Source organism: Patagioenas fasciata, chromosome 17 (genome assembly GCF_037038585.1).
Source record: "Patagioenas fasciata isolate bPatFas1 chromosome 17, bPatFas1.hap1, whole genome shotgun sequence".
In the NCBI taxonomy this organism is placed as follows: Eukaryota; Metazoa; Chordata; class Aves; order Columbiformes; family Columbidae; genus Patagioenas; species Patagioenas fasciata.
Genome location: NC_092536.1, coordinates 2369087 through 2396261, shown reverse-complemented (window position 1 = coordinate 2396261; position 27175 = coordinate 2369087). Strand labels below are relative to the sequence as shown.

Sequence of the window (27175 nt, the reverse complement as noted above, 5' to 3'; positions counted from 1 at the left end):
GGGTGTACGGAAGTGGCACCAGAAAGGTGATGTGAATACGTGATTCCCAAGGGGGAAAGTGTGCTGAGTGTCGGGAGAAGGTAACGCCAGGCCAGGCTTGGACTTGTGTTCATTCACAGAGAAGACTTTCCCCACCAAATCTGGCCAAGGGCTGTTGATGTGTGGGCTTCATGAAGGGGGTTGGACTGGATTCCCTGGCACAAAGTCTTTCGGAGTAAGTGTGCCCTGGACTTGGCTGTTTGGTGTGGAAATCCTAAAAAGCCGTGTGTGCTGCCATGCCATGGCTCATCCCTGGTTCTGATCTATGTACAGTTCTCTAGTACGGAATACTTGGTCTTGCCTCTTTGCAACTGGAGGTTGAAATGCTCGTGGTGAGACACATCTGATACACAACGGGTGGTGCTGAGTGTATGGAGCGTGTGTGGAATATGCGGCCGTGAGCTCTGGACTGGAGAGCAGAGGCTTCTGTGCTCTAGTTCTGGATGAGGAGAGTGTGGAGAAGCTTTTGCTGGCGAGCGAGGCGCTGCAGTTTCCAATGGGGTATAAAAACCTGTAATAGCTAGAAGAATTTCACATGTGGCTACGCTGATTATTTATTTGTCTCTTGGAAAGGAAACACAATAATTACCTAAGCCTGTGATTACAGTTTACATGAAGAAGTCTTGAATCTGACAAGATGTTGATGCTATTCTAATTCTTAGTTTAATCCTTTAAAACAAAGACTCTCAAGGTATGTAAACACAATAGTGAACTGAAGAGAGCCCCAAAATGCCCCATCAGATAAATCAAAATCGTTGCACAAATGGGAGAGCTGAGGCATAGGTGATTGCTACAGACTTGTTATTTGACCTTGAAGGAGTCGCGTCAGGAGTGGAATGAGGTGTCCCCATCGCTCAGGGCGGGCTCCAGACGATGCTCAATGCAATGTCCCCCTGTGGGCCCCGCACAGCCCGTGTCCCCATCCCACAGGCACATCCCTCCATGGGCTGCGGGGTGACTTCCACAGGCTGACAACACAAAGTCGCCGTTTCTGTAGTTGCAGCGCTATTTCCATGGTGACAGGAAGAGCAGCAGTAGGCGGGAGCAAAAAGTTGGGCTGAACAAATGCCTTTGGTGAGGAAAGAACGGGATGTCGCCGAAACTCGCCGTGCAGCCGCGTCTCGGGCTGCGGCTGCTGTGCAGTGGGAAAATGCCGAATTACAGTCGTGGTGAGCGGTGAATTGCTCAGTGGCTCATCACGGAGAGGCTGCAAGGCTTGTGTGAGTAGACTGAGGCCATTCTGCAGTGGGGATTGGGGGAGGAAGGGGAATATTCGGTTTACGCCGAGCACGAGGTTTACGCAATCACTCCACGCTGGTACAGGGAGGTGAGGCCGCTCACTGTTGCTGAAATGTGTAGGATTCTTCAGCACTGGAAACAAGACAAAGTGCAAATAACGCAGTAGGTTGGATCAGTCTCAAACGCAGTCTCAAGCTTGAGATTCCCGCATCAGCAATATTATTGTCTGAGGAAATCCCTAACAGATAAGCCAGGATTGCTCTAAGCACTGAAAAAGCAGAAATCCTGAAGTGTCTTTTATTTCTCTCTCAATGTGCACTTGGCGTACAGAAAGATGAGAGAGTGCTGAGAAAGAGGAAAGTGATGCCACTTCACACACAAGACGGCTGAACTTTGCCAGTTCTGTTTCTGTAGACCTGCCAGTAATAAAGAGGCTGATTTCTGAGAAAGGCTGTAAATATAATTTACCTTTTAATTGTGAGCAGCCATGACAGACCTGAAAGGGAGGGGATGGATGGTGGGAAAGGCAAACAGTTGGCCTGAATAGGTGTTACTTTATCTCGGTTCATACAGGAACAGAATTCAGTTGATTTTGTTTAAAAAAAAGCAGTAGTGGAATGAATGGGCATTTTCTAATACCACGTAAACCTGCCATCTGTTTTAATCTGTATCTTCTGCCAATAATGATGGCTTAATTGTAACTGTCAGCCTCTCAGTAGACAGTCGCTTTACTATGCTCGCTATAAACAAATCTATTTCAAATCCTGGCAACTGGGGCAAACATCTCTATGGAATATCCAGAGCTGGGCAAAAGCCTCAGCCAGTCTCTCCTCCCCTCTGTAAATCCCACTCACGCCGAGCTCAGGCTGCCCTCGCATCGCTTTGTGTTCCCTTCCCACGGATGCTCTAGTTTTGGTTTTTTTGCTGGCACATACAGGGCTCTTAAGTGGGCGGAAGGAAATGTTAATGTGAAGTGAAGTGTTTTTCTTGCGTGCTGTCCCTGAGCTCCCAGCCTCCATCAGGACGGGATGAAAAATGGCTAAAAATGTTCAGCCGCCTTCCTCTTCCCCACGGTGGATACGAAGCATTACCGGAGCTGCTGTAATTTCAACAAAGCTTAAGGGAAAGCAAATCATCATGGTTTTTTCCCCTCTCTGTACCTTGGTAAAACTCAGGAGATCTGGCTGCAGCAGAGAACTGCAGGGAGCTGGACTGGGACAGTGCTTCTGCTCCTCACAGTTGAGCATTTAACATCCCAATGAGTTTCAGCAGTAATAACCTCTTTTTATCATTATTTTTGTGGGCAGACCTTTTGGTTTGCAGGCCCATAAGCAGCCCGGCAGTCTTGGTTTCCCATCTGCAGAGAAAACCCTTTTAAACAAAGAATCCATCATCACCTGTGTAAACCTGAATTGTATAAAAGACAAAACAGTACCGTGGGCCTCTCATTCACAACAGCTTGTAGCATCCTACTCCTACTAGAGATGGAAGAGACCAAGATCAGGCCTGGCACTGTGTTACTCTGGCCTTGCTTTAAACCTGTAGATATGTGGGTCTCTTGGGAGCCCATTTGCTCTCTTGGAGGTGTGGGTGAGCCCCATAGCACTCTGCCTCTCCCATTACCCATTCCCTGGTGTCATTCTGGGGCCAGATGCTCTTGTGCTCTGCTTGCACCAGGCTTAGCACACACATTAAAAGCTCCTTTCTGGGTGAGCCCCCAGCTGGTCTGTGCGAGTGGGGTGGGGTAAGTTCTGAGCAGACTGACGAGGTGTGGCTGCTGCATGTGGTGCTGCTGATCCATGGGGAGTTGCTAATCATAGAATGGTTTGGGTTGAAGGGACCTTCCCAGCTCCCCAGTGCCACCCCTGCCATGACAGGGACATCTTCACCAGCTCAGGTTGCTCAGAGCCCCGTCCAGCCTGGCCTGGGATGTCCCCAGGGATGGTTCATCCACCACCTCTCTGGCCAACCTGGGCCAGGCTCTCACCACCCTCAGGGGCAACAATTCCTTCTGCACGTCCAGCCTGAATCTCCCTCCTTTAGTTTAAACCCATCACCCCTTGTCCTATCCCAACAAGCCTTGCTAAAGTCTGTCCCCATCTTTCCTATGGGCCCGTTTCAAGTACTGAAAGGCTGATCTGTTTGAAGTGCAGATGTTGTTTGCTGGGGCTGTGTCCTCTTTCCAGCACTGCCCTTCACTCCTCTTTTGCAAAGCACAGTGTCCCCCGAAGCGATTCCTACGTGTCCTTTCAATGAGCACACGTGGGACAGCCAGGGACATTAACACCCCCTGCCTGTGACTCGTGTCTGCAGCTGGGTGGCATCTCCACGTTTGATTTCACAGGCACATTTTAAATTGCTACATGTGTATGGAAAGCAGACAATAGGGTTCTCTGCCTGCCAGGGCCACCAATCAGGTCAGGGAAGTGAGAATAATAAAATATTGTTTAATATGCTGCAATAGACAGAGCAGATGTTCAACTTCCTTGCAATAAAAATGACCCCATATCATTTTATTAACTTCAGGGATGCGTTAGTCTCTTCTTCAGAAGGCAGAAGAAAATACATCTATTGTACCAAAAATTAAAGAGGAAATTGAAGGAGATGTTATCATGGCATATTTTCCCACTCCTGAGTCTGGGACTGAGTGACACAGTAGCACAATTTTAATTAGAGGCAGCTCATGTCAGGTCTTATATGTGAAAATCCAAACAGAATGAATTTGAACCCTGAATTAGCCATCTTTTCCAAGAAAATCCAAATATGCTGGATTCAGCATATATGAACTGCTGAGAAATCAGGTGAAGTTCCTTAGAACTGTGTGTGATGCGCACACAGGCAGGCACCTGGCACATATGGACATGTGTAGGTAAGAGCACGTATGTTGGTGGTGGCTGAGAGCGGATGAACTTCCATTGAGAGCCAGCGGCTGTCTCGAGTGTGGAAATCTGGACAAATGAGGACAATGTAGATCTGCAGATTGTCACATTTTCCTTCACCGCAGAAGAGCGAGATACTGACCTGCACTGGTGGGTGCTGGCGAGCACAAACCTCTTGCTTTAACTGCACCAAATACAGCCTCTTCCTTCAGAAAGCTGCAAATGACCTGAAACTATTCTTTTTAAAGACACCCCAAGTGTTTTTCTCACTCTGTGGATTGTATTTTGATGTCTTCCACTTTTATTTCAAAAGGCAATTTGACCACATTCCAGTCTGACATCCTTCTCCAAATATTTGAAGTGTTGCAGCAATACGGGAGTGCTTTGTGAAGCACACACTATGTAAAATTATGGTAGCGCTTCACGCTTTTATAAGCAACAAGCAGTGAAGAAGTTATAAAGTGCAGTAATTATTCATTAATTTTCAAGCTACTCACCTTTTAATTGTATATGGCATAGTAAAAGCTTGGGTTACAGCAGAGATCACTTCTGCTGCTTTTATTCAACTCTGTTTTTCTGCCATTTTAAGTAATTTACCTCTCCCAGCGCTGTGCTGTATTTCCCACCTGGCTCATGTTTCTGAGTTCTGCCTTTGAGGTGGAATGTCTGCTGTTGGAGAGAAATCATCTGCCTCCACTTAGTTCTGCAGGCTTTTAAGTGGAAACATTTGCCTTGTTTTGAATTCATTTATAGAAGAATCAAGAATAAATGTATCAAGTCTTAAATTGTAGGTTGCATAACCTAGAAGCTTCTTTTATTTGCAGAGCAGATGAAGTACACAGCCGGCTTGTTTCATCCAGACTGGTCTGCAGGGTTTCAGACCTTTGGAAGCATCTTCCCCATCTGAACTCAGAGCAGAGCGCTGCTCTGCACACGTTTAGTTTGCAGATGTGTTGTCTGCGTGACAGTAAAGCCATTTGTCATTATGATCAAGTTAACAGTTGTTATTACTTAAATATGCTATAGCCATTTTATATTGATAGATGGTATTATCCAGTTTCCATAGCTACAGCAGACAGAACAATTCAAGACCTTGGGGCCTCCTGAGAGTTCAGAGCCACGCAAAAACTACTTTTGAGAAGGTGGTGGGATAGATGGAGAGATTGTGACGTACAGCATGAGATGTGCAGAGATAGCAGAGTGTTTCACAGCTTTTGGAAAGCACGTTATCTGTCTGAAGTTCCATCTTCAAAAGCCTAAGCAATATTTGCCTTGTTTTCACTTGTTCATTAAAATGTTCTAATCCCTGTCAAAAGTGATTTATGGACTCTGTCGTATCACTAAATCTCATTACTAACACCTCCTAGTAAGAGGGATGAGGAGTCTTATCAGTGCAACACTGTACAAATGCAGCACTGCAGCAGCTCACTGTGCCTGTGCTTGGTGTGGGTCAGATCCTGGGCGCTGGTGGGACCCGAGTTCAGGTCCTGTCTCTGCTCGGAAGCAGCAGAGCCAGCCCAGGACGGTCCCCCTGGCCCAGGATGGTCCCCCCAACCTGTGCTGCAGTTCTGCCCGTCGGGGTCTCATCAGCTCAGAGTGAAATGCTCTCACAGCTTGGCCGAGCACAGACGTTCCTTCCATCACAGGACATCTGTTAATGTTACATATGTATTTTGAACTTATTCACTGTAGGACAATGGCCTGATAAAGGAAGCATGTTTAAGAAAGACAATAAAAAAGTACATACAATGGAGTATGGAATTAATCAAAGAATGGGAAGTAAGCTTTCATTCTTCAGGTACTTCCCAGTTCTTTCTGTTCTGATCATTCCTCAGTACACTCGGTTGTATGATGTTACCTCCTTTTTCTAGCATTACTACAGCCACTGGCAGAAAGAAGGTACTGGGTGGAGTGTAATTAATTCCCGGTTCTGTGCTTGTAAAGGTGTAATTTTTTCATCCTTCGTTATGATCTTTTAAGCCCAGCAGACTGCAGGTTAGGGCTGACTAGTTGCATAGGAAGGTTCACTTGAAAACCACTGTAAGTGGATTCAATTACTGTGTAACTAGGTTTTGACAACTATTCCTTCCACTGACTTAGAGAACAAAATCTATGTTGTGAATACTGTAATGGAAAAATTAATGCCAAGATGGAAAGGACTATTAAACCATATTGTGTATGTGATATGAAAAAACAGCCAAGAGCCAGATTTTATTAACCGTCACTAGACAATCTGGGCTGAAAGCAGCGTTCACTGCTATGCTGAACTTAGTGCTACCTGGAGCGAAGCAGCTATTTACATACTTATCTTTTAATAGCTTCTGACCTCGGTTCTCTTTTCTCACTGCAGGTACATCCTTGCTCTGGGCCAGCCGGTACACGCTCTCAGGTACGTGCGTTATTCCTCCAGCAGCACCGAGTGTTGGTTTACAAATCCGCCGCTTGCTCAGAGATGAATTTGCATCTCGCGCTATCGAGAGTTCAGATGGAAAGCATTGTAATCTGTTCCCCCGAGGGCTCGTCTGCACTGACACCGCTTGCCCTGCACAGAAACAAAAGCGCTAGGATAACATTTTTCAAAAAGCAATTTCAAACAAAAAAAAACAAGTTAAGAACTCCATGCATCTTTTAATACAGGTTTATTGCTGAGCTGAAACCTTGTTTGACGAGTGTCAGCCCTGAGCAGCTTCTCTTAAAAAAAATGACCCCAGCAAAACAAAAGCAACTCAGAGTTGACTGCAGACTTCCATGGGAAATTGTATAACAGATACCTCAACTACTGTAATTAAACTCACTCTGGAGGTTTATATAAGCAGAAGCAATTAATAAAAGACTCCCATTTGCTGAGGAGGGATATGGGCTGGAGACAACAAAGGATTGAGGAAAAGTCTTGCTGCACTCCTGAAAGATCCATAGTGAAATGAGCAATGCTTGGGAATACCTTGGAATCTCATCTGAACACAGCGGCCCAGGCAGCTTTTCTTCATACATGATTAGATTATAGCTTGCATAGGCATTGTAAGGTCCATGATTATACTTTTCATAATTCTTTATGAGTAAAAGTAATGATCATTAATCAGATACCTGCTCTCGTGTTGAAAAAGTTCTTACTTTTCAATGTATTTTGAATTTAAGACGCCTGGAAAGACAGAGGCTTAGAAATGTCCATTGGGGTGAGTCCTGTCAGATCTTTCCATTGCACTGGAACAATCTAAGAAATGAATGTATCTAAATTCAAACTGTACACTTCAAGGTATCTCATTAATGAGGTGCAGTGCTCAGTCACAAAGCTAATTGATTAGTTTTATTTCTGTGACAGGAGTGGGACACTAAAAGGTGAGATGGGGAGGAGAAGTCAGCTAAGCCTTTGAGTCACAGAATGGCCTCATCCCTTTGATGAGAAGTGTCAGGTTAATCTTCATAAATGGTCGTAATTACTTGTGCCTGGAGCTCAGCCAGGTCACTCCAAATCAAAATTAAATTGTACAACTGATTGCATGTTCAGACTCATCTCCAGTGCTAGAACCACCACATCCCTGCAGACACCTGCAGGTGTTTGCTGTATGTTTGTAACAGGGTACAAGACATTTGCCTAAATATTGACTAGGCTGACCTACTATTTGTTCATTATATTTTTCCTTAAATAATAGTTTTACTGAAGTTTTACTGAAGCTTGCCTATCCAGTTGCTGTTAGACACTGAGTTTCTTTGATAATCCATAGATTATCCTCCATTCTTCATTAAAGTCAGTTTGAACTATAATCAGCAGACCCAGCTCTAGAAATCTAATAGGATTCCACTCTATATTTAGGAAATAGAGGCTAAGGAACAAAATATTTGTAGTATAATTTTATTCGCCTGGAAACAAAGAGTCAAAAGTCACAGCATGGAAGTTCATTTTATTTTGTAAACTCATTTAAAAGATGTCCATGTACAAAAGGAGGACATTTTAACAACGGAAATGCAGACAAAGGAAACTATAAAAATTCAACACGTTAATAAAAAGTTGAGTTTTTATTTTCTTTCTTGCTGCATAATTCCTTGCATCTTCCATACCAGTTTACAGGCAATCTTAAGTACAGTTGTTAGAATCATTAAAATTCAAGAGGCTGAACAGAAACCCACTTGCTCTGCTATAGGAATGTGTTGCTGAAAGATCCAACCCCTGCAGCACGTTAGCTAGAAGTAAGACAAAAGACTGAAGAAACTGGCTGAAAGGCTTCTAAATAGTTATTGCGCATTCATCTGCTGAGAATTCACTTTGCTTTCTGCAAATATTTAGAATTTTCCTTAGGGAAGTAACAGTGTTAGACTGAGCGGTGCTTTGTCAAATGACCTATGCTTCATCCAATGCAGATTCAAAACTAAAAACACGTCTGAAGTAAAACCATTTCAGTCCCAACAAGCGTTCATTGTGCACCACAACTTACAGCAGCTACAGGACAAGCTCCTGTGACACATAATTCAGTCTTCAGTATTGGCTACTCCTGACTGCAAGTCTGGACTTCAATCCTTGAGACACTGTCAATGAAAGGTCAATTATAAAACCACATATGTTTTTAATAGGGGCTAATCTGCAATTTCATTTGTCTCTGTTTCTCCCCCAATGATGACCCTCAGGACTGAACATTTATTCTTGTAACCACTACTTGAGGTTTCTGTAGAATGTTCTCTTTCCTGTGTCCTCCACGTAGGCTGGAGCCCGTTGAGTGTTCCTCTCTGCTCTTCACCAAGCAGAGTTTTCCATCAGTAACGATCCATGTCCCACGTCACTCGTTATACTCCATTTCCAAGCGTAAGCATCCCAACTTGCAAGACGTAAGTAAACATCTCACGATTCACAAAGAGCAACTCGAACGCCTCGAGTTAATACGCTTCCGAGGTTTGGGTTTGTCCTCCTGTGCCAGGACGTAGTGCAAGAACCGACCCCACCGACATAAGGCACTTACCTGTGTTACACGAGCGAGGGGGCAAGAGCTCTTGGAACATGCAAGTCTAGAAAGAGTCTCACCGGAGAAAACACAGGACGGCGCGGGCTCCGGGTGCACCGGCGCTTCCCTGCGCGCTGCTCCGCTGACGGCTGCTCTGGAGCCGCGCTCAGATCCTCCCGTTGGCAGCCGCTTCGTGACCCTTGGATTTTTGATGATCGTATTTCACAGAAACAATAAGGAAAAGCAAGAGGGTTGCTCCTTGGATAGCGGCCAGCAAAAAGAAATAATAGTTTAATTGGCAGCCATTAATATTACCTAGAAAGGATTGGGGAGAAAAGAAAATCAACATTCATAAAGATGGTACAAAAAAGCTCCCAGTGCAGTGCAGCATTCGAGCTATGCTCATAAAAGGCAGTAATTTAAAGCCTTTACTGTCTTCACTAGATATGCTTTTAAGGAGCCTGGAGAATACAGTGAAGTGATAAGGCTTTAGTCAAGGAAAAAATAATAAAGTCTCTTATGTTTTACAGCTTAATTGAAACAGGTAAAAGTATGATTTTGATGGTTTTGGTACTATATATACTAGAGGGTCCCCTCCAGCAGGCTTTTCAGCCCTGCTTAGTGCTGGATGGTCTTTCTGGAGGCCTGGAACTCCCTTCTCTGCTAAGGCAAAGAGGAAATCAAAAAAGTCAGAACCCAAATGCTACTAAGGAAAAAGTTTGGCAACTCTGTCGAAACAAAGAAAGCAATTACTGAGGTTTTCTCTCAGCCTTCCTTTGGAGTAACGTTTAGAATTCATTAAACCGTGTGTGGTTTCTTTTTGCTTCAATTCACCTTCAACACTCCCTCAAAGTTGTTATAAATTAGTGATTCATACCACATTAAATAATGTTAAATTAGGAAAGCTCATTGCTAAAACATTATTCCTCTATTAAGAAATGAGCACTAACTATTGCTCTACTTCCAAGAACAATATATTGTGGCTCATTTCCAACATGCCACATGAGCCACAGCCAATTGGACCATTATGATTATCAAAAAGGTTAGAGAGAGTAGAAATGGTGAAGTATACATCGATCCTAACAAGCTGTGCATGCAGCACGCCTATAAATGTTCAGATTCAATTACTTTTAATTACTGAAACTTAAGATTCAATTAAATGAACTTATAATAAAATGCAATAAAAGTAAAAGGAGTTTTTCCTTGACATTTAAAATACAATATACATGTGAATCTCCATTTGAAGAGCAGACGTGTATAAAGAATAGTAATTATCCTTTACGAGATGGGATATTAAACCCAGGAAATCTCAGCTTTTGTCAGACAAACAGCAGTGGCAGGAACCAACACTCGGGTGCCAGCAGAGGGAATTTGCTGAGCAGATTTTGGGAGCAGTCAGTTACCACAAACTGCAGACACTTGGTGCACATGCTTATGGTTATTGCAAAGCATCTAATGAAAAAATCCAATTCATTCATAAAAACGACTCCTTACGATTCCCACCCTAGAAGGCCTAAGAAAGTATCACATATATGTAATTTGTATTAAATTATTATCTTCCCACTGAGCTCTTCTTAACTGAATTATCTCTATAGAGAATTGCAGAAAAAGATGCTCTGCTAATTTTGAAACTGACCGGGGGGAAAAAGCCTCAAGGTGGTTAAATTTTCATGTGGTGAGGACATTTCCATGAAGTTAAGGCTGCTTGTCATCTTGTGCAGTCTTTTAAAGAACAACTTATAAACTAAAGACAACAATTTGTGGCACGTGTACTGTTCCAGACAACATCGCTGTTTGGTAGCATACAAATCAAGCTTAAATGGCGAGTTCCCTCATAACAAATTAAGAACTCTTCACACTCCTGTTGGAACTAATTAGCTCATTGATGACGGTATGATTTTCTGAAATTCCCAAGGTGCCACCTACCAGTGCCAATAATTATTTTTAGCTTCAACTGGCAATACAAAGCAGACGATACATTGGACTTTTTAAGAGTATAAATAGCCAGCAGACAGCAATGCAGAATTAACTCATGGTAATGCCAATGAAGCCTCTTGAAACTAGGAAGCTGAATAATCATGAAGAGAGATGGGTACGTTTTACTCCCCATAACCACAGAAAGTAATTTCAGTACTTTACAGCAAATATATTCTTCTTCTACACATATTTTAAATAGTTGTTACTAAAATACAAAGATTTACAAGTCATTTCTAGTGATGAAATGCAGTCACAGCTGAGCAGGTAGCTGACAGGCCTTACAGAGGCAAAATACTCCCTGTGTCTCCCCTGCTTTCCCGAGGGCAATATATCCTTTGCATAATCATGTTACTTCACACTTAACATGCAAGATGCAACTTGGTCTTTAACAAGACAGTAGACAAATGTATATTTTTAAAATAACAGCGGTGCTAAGACTCAACAGTTCCCCATGCCTGATGTTCCGCTGCTTCTGAAGGAAGCCTTCTACCTTACAAACCACAAATATACTGAAAATAACTTACCAAAATCTGTGTGATTACTCATCCAGCCAATTTCTTTAATAGACACCAGTGCCAACAATCCAGAGCCAACAAATGAGCCAATCCCCGAAAAGAAAAAAAACAGCCCCATGATAGCGCTCTGCATGGATTTGGGAGCAGCTGAATACGCAAATTCCAGACCTGTATTAAAAGAGGAAAAAATGCTATTGGAAGAGCTAAGAAATAACATTAGTTTGTTCTGGTTTAGGCTTGCTGGCCTGTTCTTTTTAAGGCTTGTGGAAGTAGAATATCCTTACTCAAATTTCAACCAATAAAACGTATCAGTGGCATCAATTTGAAAATCTGTGCTACTGAATTTTAGTACCGACAGAACAGACTGAGTTGGGCAAAGACTAATGCCGTGATTAACTCTGTTTTTTAGAATAATACTCCTGTCAAAAATCAAATGGGATTATTCACGAGAGACAGTCAAATACATCCTTAGCAGAGCGTTTCCTCTGACAGGTGAAACGCTTGTTTCAAAACAGTCTACTTCATACTGAAAATTAATGTTACCTCATCTAACATTTTTCTTGGCAAAGAGAACATTATAGACCTGCAAATGACACAGCTCTTATGTCTTGCATAACAAAGGCGTGCTTTATTTTCACCATTATTGCTATTCGACTTTTGCTAGAAATGCACTGGTGTTTCTTTTCAATAGCAGGGTTAATGCTTCAAGCCAGAAAGGTCAATTTGCCTGTTGCGGGGGAGCAACTTAGTTCTTGTCAGAGAACCAGAACTCTATTGTTGCTGCCCCAGCAGCATCCTGCACCGCCACCCCAGACACCGCTGATATCCAGCACCTGCTTCTCCTTTCCATCCCAAAACACCTTAGAAGGAGCCACCAGTGACCCGCCTGTGATTCTGGAAGGGAACTGAAACGTTGGTGCCACTGGGCTGGGGGAGCTGCTGTCAGTTTAAACGGTAAGCAGCGAATTGCTGCATGGAGACCTGCAAACGGGGAGGGGCAAAATCATATTTATTTCGAAAATTAAAGATGTCTTTTTATTTCTAGTCTTTACCATTAATAAAACAGTTCAGATTTTTTAAGGAGTCTTTAGCTGGCCAACCTTACTAAAAGGAAGAAAAAAAATAGAGTGCTCTCAGGATACATTAACTTGATTCTTAACCTCTTGTTAAGTTATAGTTGTCACAAGCCTCCAGCGTATCAGCCACATTTTGGTCACCAGGCTTTTGTACGTTCTGTCCAAGTTAAGCTCAAATATATCACTTGAAAGGATACTCTCCTGTTCATTTCACAGCTCTACTGGATGCGAGTGGTACTGCTGGAAAAAGATCCTAAGACTAAAATCAAAAACCAAAATGGGTGCAACACTATGCGCTTTTTGCAAGAAAACAAGGCATGTTTCTGAACTTGAATAATGTTTCCAGCAACCCTAATATTTAATTTAGCACAAGGAATATAAAACCTTTGCCTTCAGAGATGGTTTTGCCTGCTGGCAGCCATTGATAACAATTTCATGCTGCCTCAAATGAGCAGTATGGAAATGAAACCTTCTAGTTGGTGTTGTCATGTGAGATTACGATGGCCGGTTAAATGAGGTGGCTTTAAGAGGATTGACAGAATAATACAAAAGATTAATGCAATGTGTGTCATCTTTTTAAAGGTACCTCAAGTGGAACTAATGTGGCTTAATAAGAATATGCTTAGTTTTGCAGTAAACAAAAAACAAACATGTCTCTGCTCTTATGATATACAGTCACTTTTTGTTCACAATAAACCTTTCCAAATCGCTGTAGTTTTGTAACCATTAACACTTCACTTAATTTAAATCTGAATTGCATAGCACAATAGATGCCTTTATCAAGTTTTAATAGCAAATTAGTGAAGTATACTCCGTTAGGTCTTGAGAAGCTTTCTTAAAGATAATAAGAATTCAGTTTAGATTAACATTCAGAAGGCAGGAAAAAAAAAAGCTTTGTAAAACAAAACAAATTAAAGTGTAATACACAAAGCAATTAAGTTCTGCATAGAACTTCTGGTTCAAAGAAAGAGAAGCATTTGCATTTTTCCTAACATTGACCAACAGTTTTTGAAGCTCTAAAGCTGTTGGCAGAGACTCAGCAGGGTATTCACGTAAGAATCGTGTGCTTTGCTTCTTGTGAAGTCCACTAAAGCAGCCGAAAAAAACAATCCTCAGTTTGGAGTTCAACAGAGAATGCATCAAGCCCTTGACCTTTCCACAAGCTGCAGAGAGGTTTGTTATTTGTTCCTTGCAAACACCTATGAACTAGAAACAGTGCCTGACACAGAAACAGGAAAGAGGTATTTGTTTTTGCATGAACACTTGCATTGCTGGTAAGTCATCTGTTTATCTGAGTAACTCGACTAAGCAAGACTTCCATCTTCAGATTTCCAAGTGGTAGATTTGTGACGGTACTGTTCCCACGTAACAAATGTACTGTGATCCAGGACAGCGGTGACTACGCAGGTGCGGCCTCCAGCAAAGGACAGATAGCGACTGCTCTGCTAAAGCATCCTTCCCATTGCAGAATCTAAAATGTTTAGCATCATGGGGCTTGGTGTGCCTTAAAGACAATGAACGCTCCCCACATCTTATGAGTTGTTTATGGAAGCAGATGAACTGAAGGACTTGCCGCCTTGTTTTATTCCCTGACAGCTGTGATGACAGGAGAACACATGTAACCGGAAACCCGATGCAGTAAAGTTATGTGTTCCACTAAGAGGGGAACAAATGGGCCGTGTGACAGCTGGGGCTGCGGCCAGCGAGATCTCACAGAGCTAGAGAATCGCATTTAACCCACTGGGCCTGCCCAGCGTGAGGAATGAAAGTAACCTCCTGCCAGGGAAATGAAACCAGGAAACTCGGTCATAGGAATCGAAGAAAAAAAGCTGAATGGATGATCTTCAAAGTTCAATATTCTGAAACAGTATTTCAAAGTGTTATTAACTCTAGTTAAGCAAATACTAAATGACTTTTAAATCAAGTCACTGGAGGAGTTCCAATATATTGCATCAGGTGGCTTTGTAATTCTATTTAAGTAGTATCAGAATAGCTACTGCTACGCTCAGGAAAGGTTCCTGTTACTGGTAACTGAGCATCGCTCCCAAGCACTAGATCTGCAAACACTGTGCTAAGAGATTCACAATTGCATTGCCCTTGGTTAGTCACAGTAAACCAGTGGCAGGCACACCCAGTGCCAGCGGATAACCTGCCTTCGCTTTCCTCCTGCTCGTGAGCCCTGCATGTCTACGAAACAGAACAGAAAATTAGAATATAAGAGTAGTGTAGGGGAAAGGGACGTGGGGGTGCTGGGGACAGCAGGGTGACCACGAGCCAGCACTGGGCCCTTGTGGCCAGGAAGCCAATGGTACCTGGGGTGGGTTAGAAGGGGGTGGTCAGTAGGTCAGAGAGGTTCTCCTGCCCCTCTGCTCTGCCCTGGGGAGACCACACCTGGAATATTGTGTCCAGTTGTGGCCCCTCAGTTCCAGAAGGACAGGGAACTGCTGGAGAGAGTCCAGCGCAGGGCAACAAAGATGATGGAGGGAGTGGAGCATCTCCCGTGTGAGGAAAGGCTGAGGGAGCTGGATTGAGAGTCATATAACTTGTTATTTTAGAGATGTAAAAACTCAAGTAACATGCATTTAAACTGGTGATAAATCTTTCTAATGATGTTTTTTTTTCTTTTTCTAAGGATCCATCATTAATGATCGATATGAAAGCAGATTTAAAACACACGAAGACTCGTACCTGCTATACTTGCAAATATTTCACTGAATCCGATCAGCACGTATTGAGGAATCTGCCACCATATCGGCAAATCTGCGGCATGGTACGTCACGTTCCCAATTGTCTGATTAATTGTTTTCACCTTCACAATTTTCAGTCTGTTGCTTTCCAGAATTCCTACATGGAAAGGGAGGGGAAAAAAGATTGATCTAAGATACAAACATTGCTTCTTCATGTTAAGAATTAAATTAGGATTCAGTCCTGCATTGCAATTACAAATTATAAACCGGGACTTTGTACTTCTTATCTCCTAACATAACGCATTTCAGACTGCTTTTGCTATTGTTATTTCAAGACACAGAGTTCTCCTGCAATAGAAATAGTGATTATATTCATATTCAGTAGCAACAATGATACAAACACCTAACCCTTTTCTAGAGGTTTCTCATCCAAAAAATGGTTTTGGTTTCTTTAAAGACAATCTGATTTTCACAAACTACTACTTTGCAGTGTTGAACCGTTGCATCTGCCACCACAGTACTAACAAATTACAGACCATTTTTCTTATTGAAATGGCTGTAGAACTATGAAAACCCTCTAGGAATATGATCATGACATTTATATGACACTTATAATCTCAGGAGATCCAAAAGCTCATTACAGCTTGATTTACAAGCAACACACTGCATAGAAAGTACTTCATGTAGAATGAAAAATAGACATAATATCGTAAAATATAACCATTTTTAGCTTGCTCAACACAACAGTTTAGAGTAGAAAGTGAATATCAAATAATGCTGTAGCGGTTTTGCTGAAGTTGCCCAGATTAAAGGATTTGCTCATTGTTACATAAAATTCACAGAATAGCTAATAGTTAATCAAAGTCCCTGCTTCACCCAGGAAGGACCTCTGTGAAAGGAGTTAAAATGGAAATATGGCCCAAACAAATCACTGAGATACTTCCAAGACCGAAAGTTAAGATATTAACATCTTCACGCGTTTACGGTTTTAATCAGTATCTCTCTCTGAGGCAGAAATGGTTGACAGTGATGTTGTATTTTAAGAATATTAAACTGCGGCTTCTTTAAATATAATTTAATAAGAAAATAAACGTTTTGTGAACTATATAAACCAACAGCAGCTAGAAAGAAACAGTTTCCTCTGCCCCAAATTTGTTGCAACTGAAGTTCTTAAATTCACGTGATGATGAAGGGATGTACAGTTACTCCAAAAGAATAAACTTTCCAACCAGGTAGCAGATAATCACCCAAAGAATTCACCTTCTCAGTTTCTAATGTGGAACAAAATAACACGTGACATTTGTAGCTGAACAGAAAACAAGAAGGCATCTGACACTTTTAAGACTTTTTTAAAGCCTTCTGCTCTATGAAACCGTTTCCCAACTCAGCTTGAGATGTTGGTTTTTTCCCCAGTAGTAATAAAGACAGATATTGCTGCTGTTGAATTCACTTCTATGTGAGCCAGCAGGTTCTGTTTAAAGAGCTGACATTTAATTGTTTTACATCTTCTTTTGCTGGTAGCAGTGTCCTAAGTAACACGCAATCAGAGAAACAGACCTGGTTTAAGTTTAAATGAATTTGCCTTAAGAACTTTATTTGACCGCGTACAAAATGACCTTGGCCTAATAAGGTAATTATCTCTCTCATTGAGAGAAATCTTAATAGCCATATAAAGTGTCCTTCTCTCTAAAATATAGGAGATTACAAGTGCTGGAATTAATGTATTTAATGCTATAATGCTTGATCAATATGTTCACGGCAGTGATGCTGTGTGAAGGCTCTGGGTTCCATGACGCATTGCTCAGAGGTGTTCAGTTCCACACCAGCAGTGCTTAACAACTTTCAATCATCTCAAAGTGGCTGATTTATGGTTCGAACGGAGTTGCCATCTTTGTCCTTTTATGCTATAGCTAAGTTAGTTTACACTACAGTAATTCCCAAACATTAAGGTAGGGGACAAAAAACCCAAAGTGGGAGGAAACTCTTGGTCAGCCATAATGTAACTTCATTATTTCAGATAAAGGGAAAGGATTTTAGGTAAAATTTTGCTTTTTTAATAGCTGAAAGTCAGACTTTCTTACCTGCAGCGAACGCGGAGCACATCACAAAGAACATTCCAACGGCAATCCTCTTCAGCGAGGAAGGGAGCAGGCCGTTCCTCTTCAAAATGGGGTCCACCAATTTATCTTTTAAGGGTATTAGGATAAGAATAAGCACTGCATCAAACATAGTCAGCCAGGCTGCTGGAAACTGAGAGGCCAGATGACTTCAGTTAGCGATTTCGGATTTACAGGTTGATTTGTTCTATTATTTTGCAAAGGAAAAGGTATTTTTCACGAGACGCTGAGATCCAAAATAAAGCACAGTGAATTGATAGACACTGGAAAAGAAAACTAAAGAGTGTGTGAAGATAGATATATAAAATGACCTGGTTTGAGGATAGTTTTTCAAATTTCATTCAGAACAGTGTGATACTGTACTACGCATCACGCTGACTCTTTGACCCATGATACGAGCACTGCTTGATATATGTGGTTTTGATACAGATTCAGTTTTTCATTTCAGCTAAAGAAAACATGCTTTCCATTTGTTTTGCCCTGCTTACCGTATGAATAGAGTTGGTGTCATTTGATATTTCGGGAATTTTCAGATGGAGACTTTGCAATACGTACGTTGTCTGCATCTGGCATGAGGAAAGATGAGTTGATATTACTTGGACAAGGAGTACTGAGAACACAATATTTTTACTTTTTTAATAATTAACAAAGATTATACCAGAGAGGAAGTGCTAGTATAGCAAACCAAAAAGAATTATTATTAGAACATTGCAAGATTTTTTTAACCCTTACATTTGCTTTTACTTAAAGCACAAAGAATCATTCATGTGACTTTATAAACAATTTCTGCATATTTTTCCCCCAAACACATTTGCTATCCTCATTTATCTCACTAAGACAGAAGAACCAGAAAGGAATTAATTAAAATGAAACCCAGACCTCTTGCCCTGACCAATCTGAATCAACAGCACGATGAAACAGAGCGCAATATTTATGTTAATTTGTACAACCCTTAGTTTCAACTATCATCTTAATGACTTATTTTCTTTTTTATTATTAAGCCAAAATATTATTTGAAAGTATTCTTAGTAGCCACTTTTCATCTTTCAGTGTCAGGGTAAGTTTCATATTTATGAAAGAGCCCCCAGAAAAGTGTGAGATGAGATGCTCTGGCATACTGGTAAGCTAATCCAGCTTTCCACCACTATTTTATCTAGCAAATAAAAACATTCAGAAGCAGCTACCACCATGCAGTATTATTTTTGCAAACACAGTATTTTTAAAACGATTGCTGAAATGCAACCCCAGGTGTGTGAAAGACAAGCAGTTAACATTATTGAACACACGGGTGCTAAGCAAGTCAAACCGTCCATACCAGAACTCTGAAAAATCCACTTCAATATTCATCTTCTCTAGAGTCACAGCTACTGAATGCAAACTGTAAGTAAACCTATAGAACAGTTTCCCCCCAACAGCTTTTGTGTGTTTCCTCCAGGTAACTGCTCTGGGGGGTAATTTTCCGAAATGAGTTAAGATTTATAACACAGGCTCAGAACTGCAGCTCAAAGCTAAAGCCCCGAGGCCTTTCAAGTGCGACTGGGGGAAAGAAGTTATGGCTCTTACATTAGATCATGGTTTTTAGACATGTAAAATAAAAATGTGACCATTTGGAACTACTCACTTGAAAATACACTGTCCAGTAAGGTATTAAAGCCAAAAAGACAGGGATAATCTTGACGAGAGCTTTCACATCTTCTACTTTATCTTCTCTGAATGGGCCCCCACGGGACAGCTTGGCCATCTCAAACAGGCTTTGCTTGCGAGGCTGCTGAAGGACTCCTTGGCCTTCGCTTTAGAAAAGAATTTGAAACGTTTAATCAAACAACAGCAAAAACTGACATAACTGGCAATCCTGTGACACTTCCTTTCATTATAAAAAGCTCATGCATTTCCAAAATAAGCTATATAAGTTACAGCAAAACAACTAGGCCAGAATGGACCATCAGCAGATGAAAGCACAAGCTGAAAACTTGCATTACAAAGGTTTCCTTATTTCCCATCTTCCCCGCACCGTGCATAAATAGCTGGCACTGCAATTTGTAGAAATTAAGAAAGAGTGTCACAAAATACAGGTTATTCTAATTCATTGAACAGTTTTGCAATCTGAATACATGAAAGCCTCTTGCAGAGGAGGCACCTGACATCTCAGGATTCCATGGGCATCTCTTAGAAGTGGAGTAACCATTTGGAAAGCAAAAAACCAGTACGCATTTCAGCTGCTCATCAGGCCACTCGCAACATTAAATGCAGATGCTAGCATTTTCAAATTAGAAGGCGTCCCATAAACATATATGAGCAGGGAGGAAAGTTAACTAATGCTTAAAAGCATCATACTTGGGTTACATTACACTTTCAGAAACTCTTCACTGGCAAGACATAGCATTGAATCGCAAACAGCTGACTTGATCTTATAGCCTGGAGATCCAGTGATCTCAAAACATGCCTCTATTTCACCCCAGAATGCCCAGAAAATATCTCCTGGACTCCCAATTTTCCCATTCCAGTTCTCAAAGCAAAACCGCTTATTCTAGTGTGTTCTCTAGTGTGACTTCCTATTAGCTAGTTTGAACTTCTAGTTGCAACTCTTAGGCTGATTCACTGAGTTCAGACTGTACAAAAGAGCTCTTTCCAAACCTCTGAGCTGATCGGTCCACGTGTCTCTTTCTTGAGCAACAGGAATATGCGAGGATTTTAAACATGTCTGTGAAGGCACTCCCGTCAGGCGGTTTGGTGATGAAGAAACTCTGACCACATAAGAAAACCATGAAGGAAATCCCAATGCAAACCGTTGGGATGCTATATCCGACAACAAAGCTCACATTCTGTTGAATGTACGCAATGCCTCCCAGAGAGAGAATAGCTCCCAAATTAATGCTCCAATAAAACCAATTAAAAAATCTTCTTGTGGCTTCCGGACCCCGATCTTTAACCTGGAAAAGATTAAAAACAAGTCACCGAATATCTGAAGAAAATTAAGCCTGCTTATTAAAATTCAATCAAGTTCAACACACTGAAGAGTTTAAGTTTAATTTAGAGTGTTTTGGGCTTAGCATGGTATTTGATGAAATGACACCTTCCTGAGCTACCCCATTATCTCAGTGACCTTCTACAAGACCAAGATAAGGATAAAGAAGTCATAGAGCAAGGTCTGTTTACTATGTTTTAGTCAAACTCCTTACAACAGGAAAATACAAACAATACGAGCGAAATGCCACGGCTAGCGTGCAATGCTGAAAAACACCACTGTAGTAAAACTGTTTCAAAGGTGCCCTGACTTGAACGAACATCACTAAGTATCTAATACACACAATTTATTTGCTCTAGGTAACATTGTTTAACAGATGAACTCAGATTCAGACATTTTCCACAGCATGTAGCACTTGGACAGCTGTCACTTACTTAGATCACCTCCCACCGCGTAATATCCAGCCCTAAGTCTCCAGTTCCCTGTTCTGCATCGTCAAACCTTACACAGCTGTTTTCCCCACTAAATGGGACAGCACATCATTCTCCAAGAACACTAAGGAACAATCCAGTAGTGCTTCTACTTCAAGAAAAATACATCATGAGCATCCCAATTACCCAAAATGTTCCTCTTTTAAACTAAAGGGCAAATTCTAATTAAAAACAAAACAAAAAATTCCCCAAACCCCATCAAAACTCCCCAAAAGCTACACAAAAAACTCCCACTGAAAACCCCCACCAAAAAAAAAACTGAGGGAAATGAGCAACTCTAAGCGTTGTGGCCACAGCTGCCTTGTCGGTCATTGGCCACGTGTCAACGCTCTTGCTTTCAGGTGGGTCTCCAAAGAGGAAATAAAATACTCTGGCTACTTGCAAGACATCTAGTTCAACTGTTGGAAAGAAAATCTACCCTAACACTCGATTTTTCTACACTTCACAAGGTGTTTTTCTTGATATATCCGATAACTGTACATACAGTTAATCCAAATGCAGAAAGAGCAGCACAGTGGCACTCTGAGTTTCATAACTGGGACCTACGCAGCACTGGATTGCAAAACAGTAAAGGAATAGTTCTCAAAATCAAAATTTCCAATGCAAAACACTTCCATCAGGCTGATTTTGGTGAGATGAGATGTAATTACGACCACAGTTTTCATGATAAAGAATCCTGAGTGCCGGGAACACCGTGTTATGGGAATTGTGTAATCATTAGGTTATTTACAGCCACTTGGAGCAGAGGACACGCCAGATGTGTAACTCTGCACTACAGCTCCCTAAAGTCATTTACGATACACGGTTAACATCTTACAATTAAAACAAAATTTTAAATGCAACTATAGCAAAGAGTAACGACATCTTTAGTTACAACACCTGATGAGAAGTCATCACAAATACCTGACCAAGGGTAACATCCAACTCTGAGACCTCATTCTGACTTAGAACAAAGATGATCACTTGCTGAATTAGCCCTCCCCTGGATTTTTCAACACCAACATCTTCCTTAGGAGATGACCCAAGTACTAACCCAAGCAGTCTGTACAGCTTGGGACTAAAAATATTACACTGCTCAAATATTAAGATTGTATTGGATTGTCCTGATTTTTCTGTAAAGAGCCAGCCATCTATACAAACATCACTGCTTGTCCATGGTTCTTGTGTTTAGATTTTGTGCTTTGTCACAAAGTCATTTCCCTGTACAGCCAGGTTGGTTTCATAGACATGGTTCTCCACACAGTTTCTTATTTTTGCCCCAGTGAGTGCCTGTCTGGTGCCCAGCATTCCACAGTGACATCTGACACCATCTGCTCGTGATCTCCAGTATTTCCTAAACCCCAACGTTTCAGAGTTCCAGTGTGTCATTATGTTCCCTGTCGCCCTCTTCACATCACGACAGATCCACAGCTATGACCTATTTGACTCACAGAAAAGGAAAAAGATTATTTAAAAGTTACTGGTATAAGCTGTTTTTATTTGTTGGTGCAATCAACTGACAGTCACAAGTGACCAACGTAACAAAAACCCCCGAACTTATCTCAGCCAACTATGTGGGCAGCAACGCCACGGAGCAAGGGAGAAAACGTAGAAGTTCGCCCTCAGCCTACAAAATAAAGTGCAATGCAAACGGTTTCCCGCAGTCAAATTTCCACAACTCTGACCAGAATTCCAGCACTACAGACACCAGTTATTCTTTGGGAGCATCTGCAGAGAGCTCGGTGACAGAGCTGTACAGTACTACCCAGCTGCTAAACCATTTCAATGTTTTATACTAAAATGTAAAGGCTGTTTCCTCTCACTCATGTCATATCTGTCTCTGTCAGAAAAAAAACGAGTACTGCCCATGTGAATGCCACAACTTTGCTTTTCAATCTGAAGTCTGCAGAGTCTTGGATGCCCATGGTTTCCTAAGAAGTTCAACAACAACAACAAAGTAACTTGCAGTTAGTGACCATCGATTCTTTCTATGTGATCCCCCATCCTTCCCCTGAGGCTGGAAAATCTAAGTTCTACAAATATAAATAAAAAAAAGGTTGAAAATCACTCTAAAGGTAACTTTACGCCAGCAGTTTCCAATAGCACTCTGCCTCTGGCCATGCTACTGTAACAATGGTTTTAGCCAATCTAGAAGATTTTGGGCAGGTTTGGGGCTGATAGACCTCATTACTATGATGGCAATTCAAAAAGAAGATAATACCGTGGGTTAAAACTTGCATGTCTAATCACCATAACCCCAAAACAGGTTCGTGTACATTCACAAAAATTATTATAGCTGATATTAGATCAGTAGTCTACTACTAATTTTGGCTCCAGCGCTGAAATTAAACCAGCTTTCACAATAATGAGGGACAGTCAGATTGTTTCCTAACAACAGAAAGTCACAAACTGCTAGAGAGCACAGGAAGTGACCGCAAAACACTCGCTCTTGAAAGGGGAACTGGAAAGTGCCAGGTTGTACATATCACATGATTGTGAACACTGTTCTGAGAACCATCGTTCAGATTTAGATCTGTATAACAGACCAATCTCCAACTTCTAGAAAAACGGCCCTTATTTATAACCACAGTTAAGTAAAGCTGCTCTATACCTGGCTTGTAGTAACTGCTTTTTTGCTAAGCTGACTGGCAGAAGTTACTCTATACTAAGTCTACTTGGTCACTTGTAACAGCACTTCTAAAATCATCCATTTAACAGAAATTAAGAAACTATATCTTTGTAACCTCAGATGAAAATACGTATAGGAATTTAGTTTCCAGATTTCCACCAAGTGATTATTTTCTTCTAAATTAAAAGCCCCCCTCATTATATTTGGGTCCTCCACACGAATTATAGATCATCTGTTAAATCAGAAAAAATTTACATGGTAATTTTAAAGAATTCTGCAACAAAATGTACTTAACAATATCTGAAAGGTGGTTCAGGTCAGCTAAAGTACACAACATAAAATTCATATTTTCCTTTGTTTGGTATTTAAGGAAAGAGGACAAATCTTATCAGCACACGTCCAGCCAGAACGTGTTTGCATTGTATCCTGACCTCCCAAGAATGTGACTCTGGAAGAGAGACTTTATTCTCAGCAATACATCTCCATCTGCCCAGCCGTTTGCTACATTCCTATGGAGGGAGAAGGCACCCAAGAGGGCCCAGAACTGCACAACAAGGTAAGTGGTGTGCTGTAATATATTTAACAATAGATCAGCCAGAAAAAAAAAGAGAAGGAGAAAAAAAATCAGTCCTCAGCGGAGCTCTACTGGTTCTTATGAACCAGAAAGGAGTATTTCTTTTGCTTCACCCTACATAAATCACTGTGAATTATCTGCAGACCTCGCCAAAAACTGTTTTCCGTGAAATCCTGGGGGGAAAGCCTTTAAAAAATCCAGCTACAACAGCTACACTTCCATTGGCAATGGTTCTTCTTTTGCTCTGCTCCTGTCATTATTTATCTCTTATATTTAACGTTCATAAAGTGTTCCGGGGATAAGCAGTCAGTTTTGAAAAACACCTTACAAGATAAAGTCATATTAAAGCTATTTCACTTGATGGGCTTATGCTGGCTTAAACAGAACCAATACATTGGGGACACACAATCCTAGGCTATAATAATGTTTTATATTTATATACTGCCTTTCATCCAGAACTCTAGAACTTATAATATATGAAATGCCAAAGAATGATAAATGTAAACTGCACAACAGAGAACAGAGGTATGTTTTGAAAAGATATTGTGGTGGATCCCAACTCTCACAAAGAATTTCATGGCATTTCTGTCACCTGCACTAAGCAGAACTTAGTGGGCCAGTAAACAGACATGCAACTGGGTCGGCAGTATTTTCCTTGCTTTGTCATCAAGAACAGTTTGGTTAGAAAAGCTGCTCTGTATCTAATTGATTGAAATTCTCAACTGTAGAGCAGAAATTATACTCCAATATCCACAATCGGCATACTACCTTAGCATAAGACTGAAAAAAAATGAGTGCAACAGCACATTCCAGTTGATACTGAACTATGAGCTGTCTCTCAAATATCTTCTGTAAAGCTACTTGGTTCTGCAGTGATGACCCAATGAGTGATATCACTGAAGTGGATCTGAGTAAGGTCATTTGACAGGACATGTCCTTATGAGAACAGCCCAGGTAACACGTTTATCACGTTGAGAGCACCTTCCCACCCGTCATCTGGCACAATATTAGACTGCACAAAAATATTGCTCAAGGGCAAACTGCGGCACACAGAGAATATCTAAGGTATAAAAAACTTTGTTCTCGATCCTTCATTTATCTCAGGATGATAAAGGCCTATGACCACTGCTCTAGAAGGCCCATGGTATCCTTGTCAAAGCTGAAATGTATAACAGATATTTCACCTGATGAGCTCTGAGGTCAAATTCACTTAATAGCTATTAAGTATTCAACCCAACTCCTCAAGATTGTGGTGGCTTAGCCATTGCAGGCACCACAGGTAAGGCTGGGCTATCAGGAAACCAAGGGTCTTAAAAATCAGGCGCCACACAGACACCAGAATTATATCTAATGGGATACAACTTAACAGCTTGCATTACACAGGGAACAAAGCTGGATGATCTGATTCCCTCCGAGACTTAACATCTCCAGAGATGTGAATCAGTAGGTGTGCTGTCCATCCCACCAAGGCAGTCCCCTCTGCATGACTGACAGACGGCCATCCCCTGGTTCACCTCAGCACCCACACACAATCTGTCAGCTGCCAAACAATACTTGACCTGGTCCGCCCCAAAAGGGGTGATGTTGGCCTTGACCGATCCGACGCCCAGCCCCACGAGGACCAGTCCGATGAAGGTGGCGGTGGCACAGTAGCGGGTGGCTCCCACCTGGGAGCAAGGTGCCACAGTGGCGTTGGCCGCTGGAGAGGAGCAGTTCTCCACCGGGAACAGGGGGATGTCCCCGCAGAGGCCCTGGCGGGTGTGCGGTGCAGCGATGACGGGGAAGGCCAGCATGCCCAGCAGGTAGAGCGACATGCTCAGCAGGATGGTGCCAAACTTGCCCAGGAGGGCGTCAGCCAACCAACCGCCGAACGGCGACACCAGGTAGGTGATGCCCATGAAGAGCAGCAGGGCCTGGCTGGCCTGGGCCCCCTCCCAGCCGTAGGGCGGCCCGTTGAGGAACAGCACCAGGTTGGAGGTGATGCCGTAGAAGGCCACTCGCTCCAGCAGCTCGGCCAGCAGCACGGCGGCGCAGGCCAAGCGCCGCCCGTGGAAGGCGCTGGTCGCTGCTCGCCCGCGCTCCCCGCTGCCCAGCAAGGGGCTGCGCTCACTCGGCTCATTCTCCTCCATGGCGGCCCCGCCGCGCCGCCCGGCCCGCCCTGAGGAACCTTCGCCGCGGCCGCGCGGCGGGGCCCGGCCCGGCCCGCCCACGCGGGGGGACGGCGCTCCGCCATTGGCTGAGAGCGCTGTCACTCCGCCGGTAGTGCCGTCACATGGGCGGCTGGGCCGCAGGGAGCGGCGGCTGAGGCGAGACGGGGCGTGGCTAGCGAGGGGGCGTGGCGTGTCGGACCGGAAGCTGCGGGGCGGGGCCGCTCGGAGTTACCGGCGGTGAGGGGAGAGCGGGTGGGCCCGGCGGGGATCTTCTTAGTGCTGGGCTGAGCCGAACCGAACCGAACTGTACGGCCGGTTGTGCCTTGGGGTGTGCAGAGCTTCGCTGGGGAAGCGGGGCGGCAGCAGCTTTCCCCTCGCGGTCTTCGCTAGGATGCCGAGTGGGGTAAAGCGGGGGAGGCGGTCGCTGCAGCAGCGATTTGGTGGTTGTTGGTGCATTAGCTCGGGCTGGGAGTTATATTTTAGATATTAACTGGAGCTGTGTGGCTTTATTAATGACACAGTTTCAGCGCTGGCTTCCATGAGAGCCCTCATTTCCATGGTTTTATTCAGCAATAATGAAAGCGAAGTTGGAATGTCGTTTCTTTCCCTACTTTGCTGCTCGTTGGAAAAGCAAAAGTGAGGATTGCCCCTGTACAGCGGCTGTTCTGCAGACAAACCCGAATGTGTGCTGGAAGTGGCTCTTGCCTGTGTCCTGCTGGTGGTGGCAGGAGAACCAGGCCGGGGCTGGCTCTGATCACCAGCCTGGGGTGGTACCGCCCTGTGGGAAATTTGGCTTCTCCGAGGTGTTCCTGCCATAATAACACATCTTAAGTACACACGGAGAATGAATACTGTGATCTGAGTGGAACAAAATGTACTATGAGAAAATATACATTAGTAGTTGCAAGTTCGGAGCCCTGAGATGTT

At 42.6% G+C, this 27175-nt stretch overlaps 2 protein-coding genes and 1 long non-coding RNA gene across 3 annotated transcripts in view; 2 read left to right on the top strand and 1 right to left on the bottom strand.

Moving 5' to 3' along the window:
* The first annotated feature begins 1136 nt into the window (after positions 1 to 1136).
* Positions 1137 to 15421, top strand: LOC139829287 (uncharacterized). Its single transcript, XR_011741732.1, has 3 exons — positions 1137 to 1259; positions 6508 to 6546; positions 15289 to 15421. It is a non-coding gene; the product is annotated as an uncharacterized lncRNA (long non-coding RNA).
* Positions 8037 to 26293, bottom strand: SLC15A4 (solute carrier family 15 member 4). Its single transcript, XM_065851231.2, has 8 exons — positions 25658 to 26293; positions 20095 to 20390; positions 19082 to 19250; positions 17949 to 18026; positions 17425 to 17593; positions 15345 to 15500; positions 11590 to 11748; positions 8037 to 9403 (listed from the first exon to the last, which is right to left on the bottom strand). Exons 1-8 carry the CDS (start codon positions 26225 to 26227, stop codon positions 9255 to 9257), a joined length of 1746 nt encoding a protein of 581 aa, XP_065707303.1. The 5' UTR covers positions 26228 to 26293; the 3' UTR covers positions 8037 to 9254.
* Positions 23929 to 27175, top strand: part of GLT1D1 (glycosyltransferase 1 domain containing 1) — a 42994-nt gene continuing 39747 nt past the window's right edge. The window contains exon 1 of the mRNA XM_071816123.1: positions 23929 to 24080. The gene's annotated coding sequence lies outside the window, so the exon portion shown is untranslated. The remainder of the gene's footprint in view (positions 24081 to 27175) is intronic.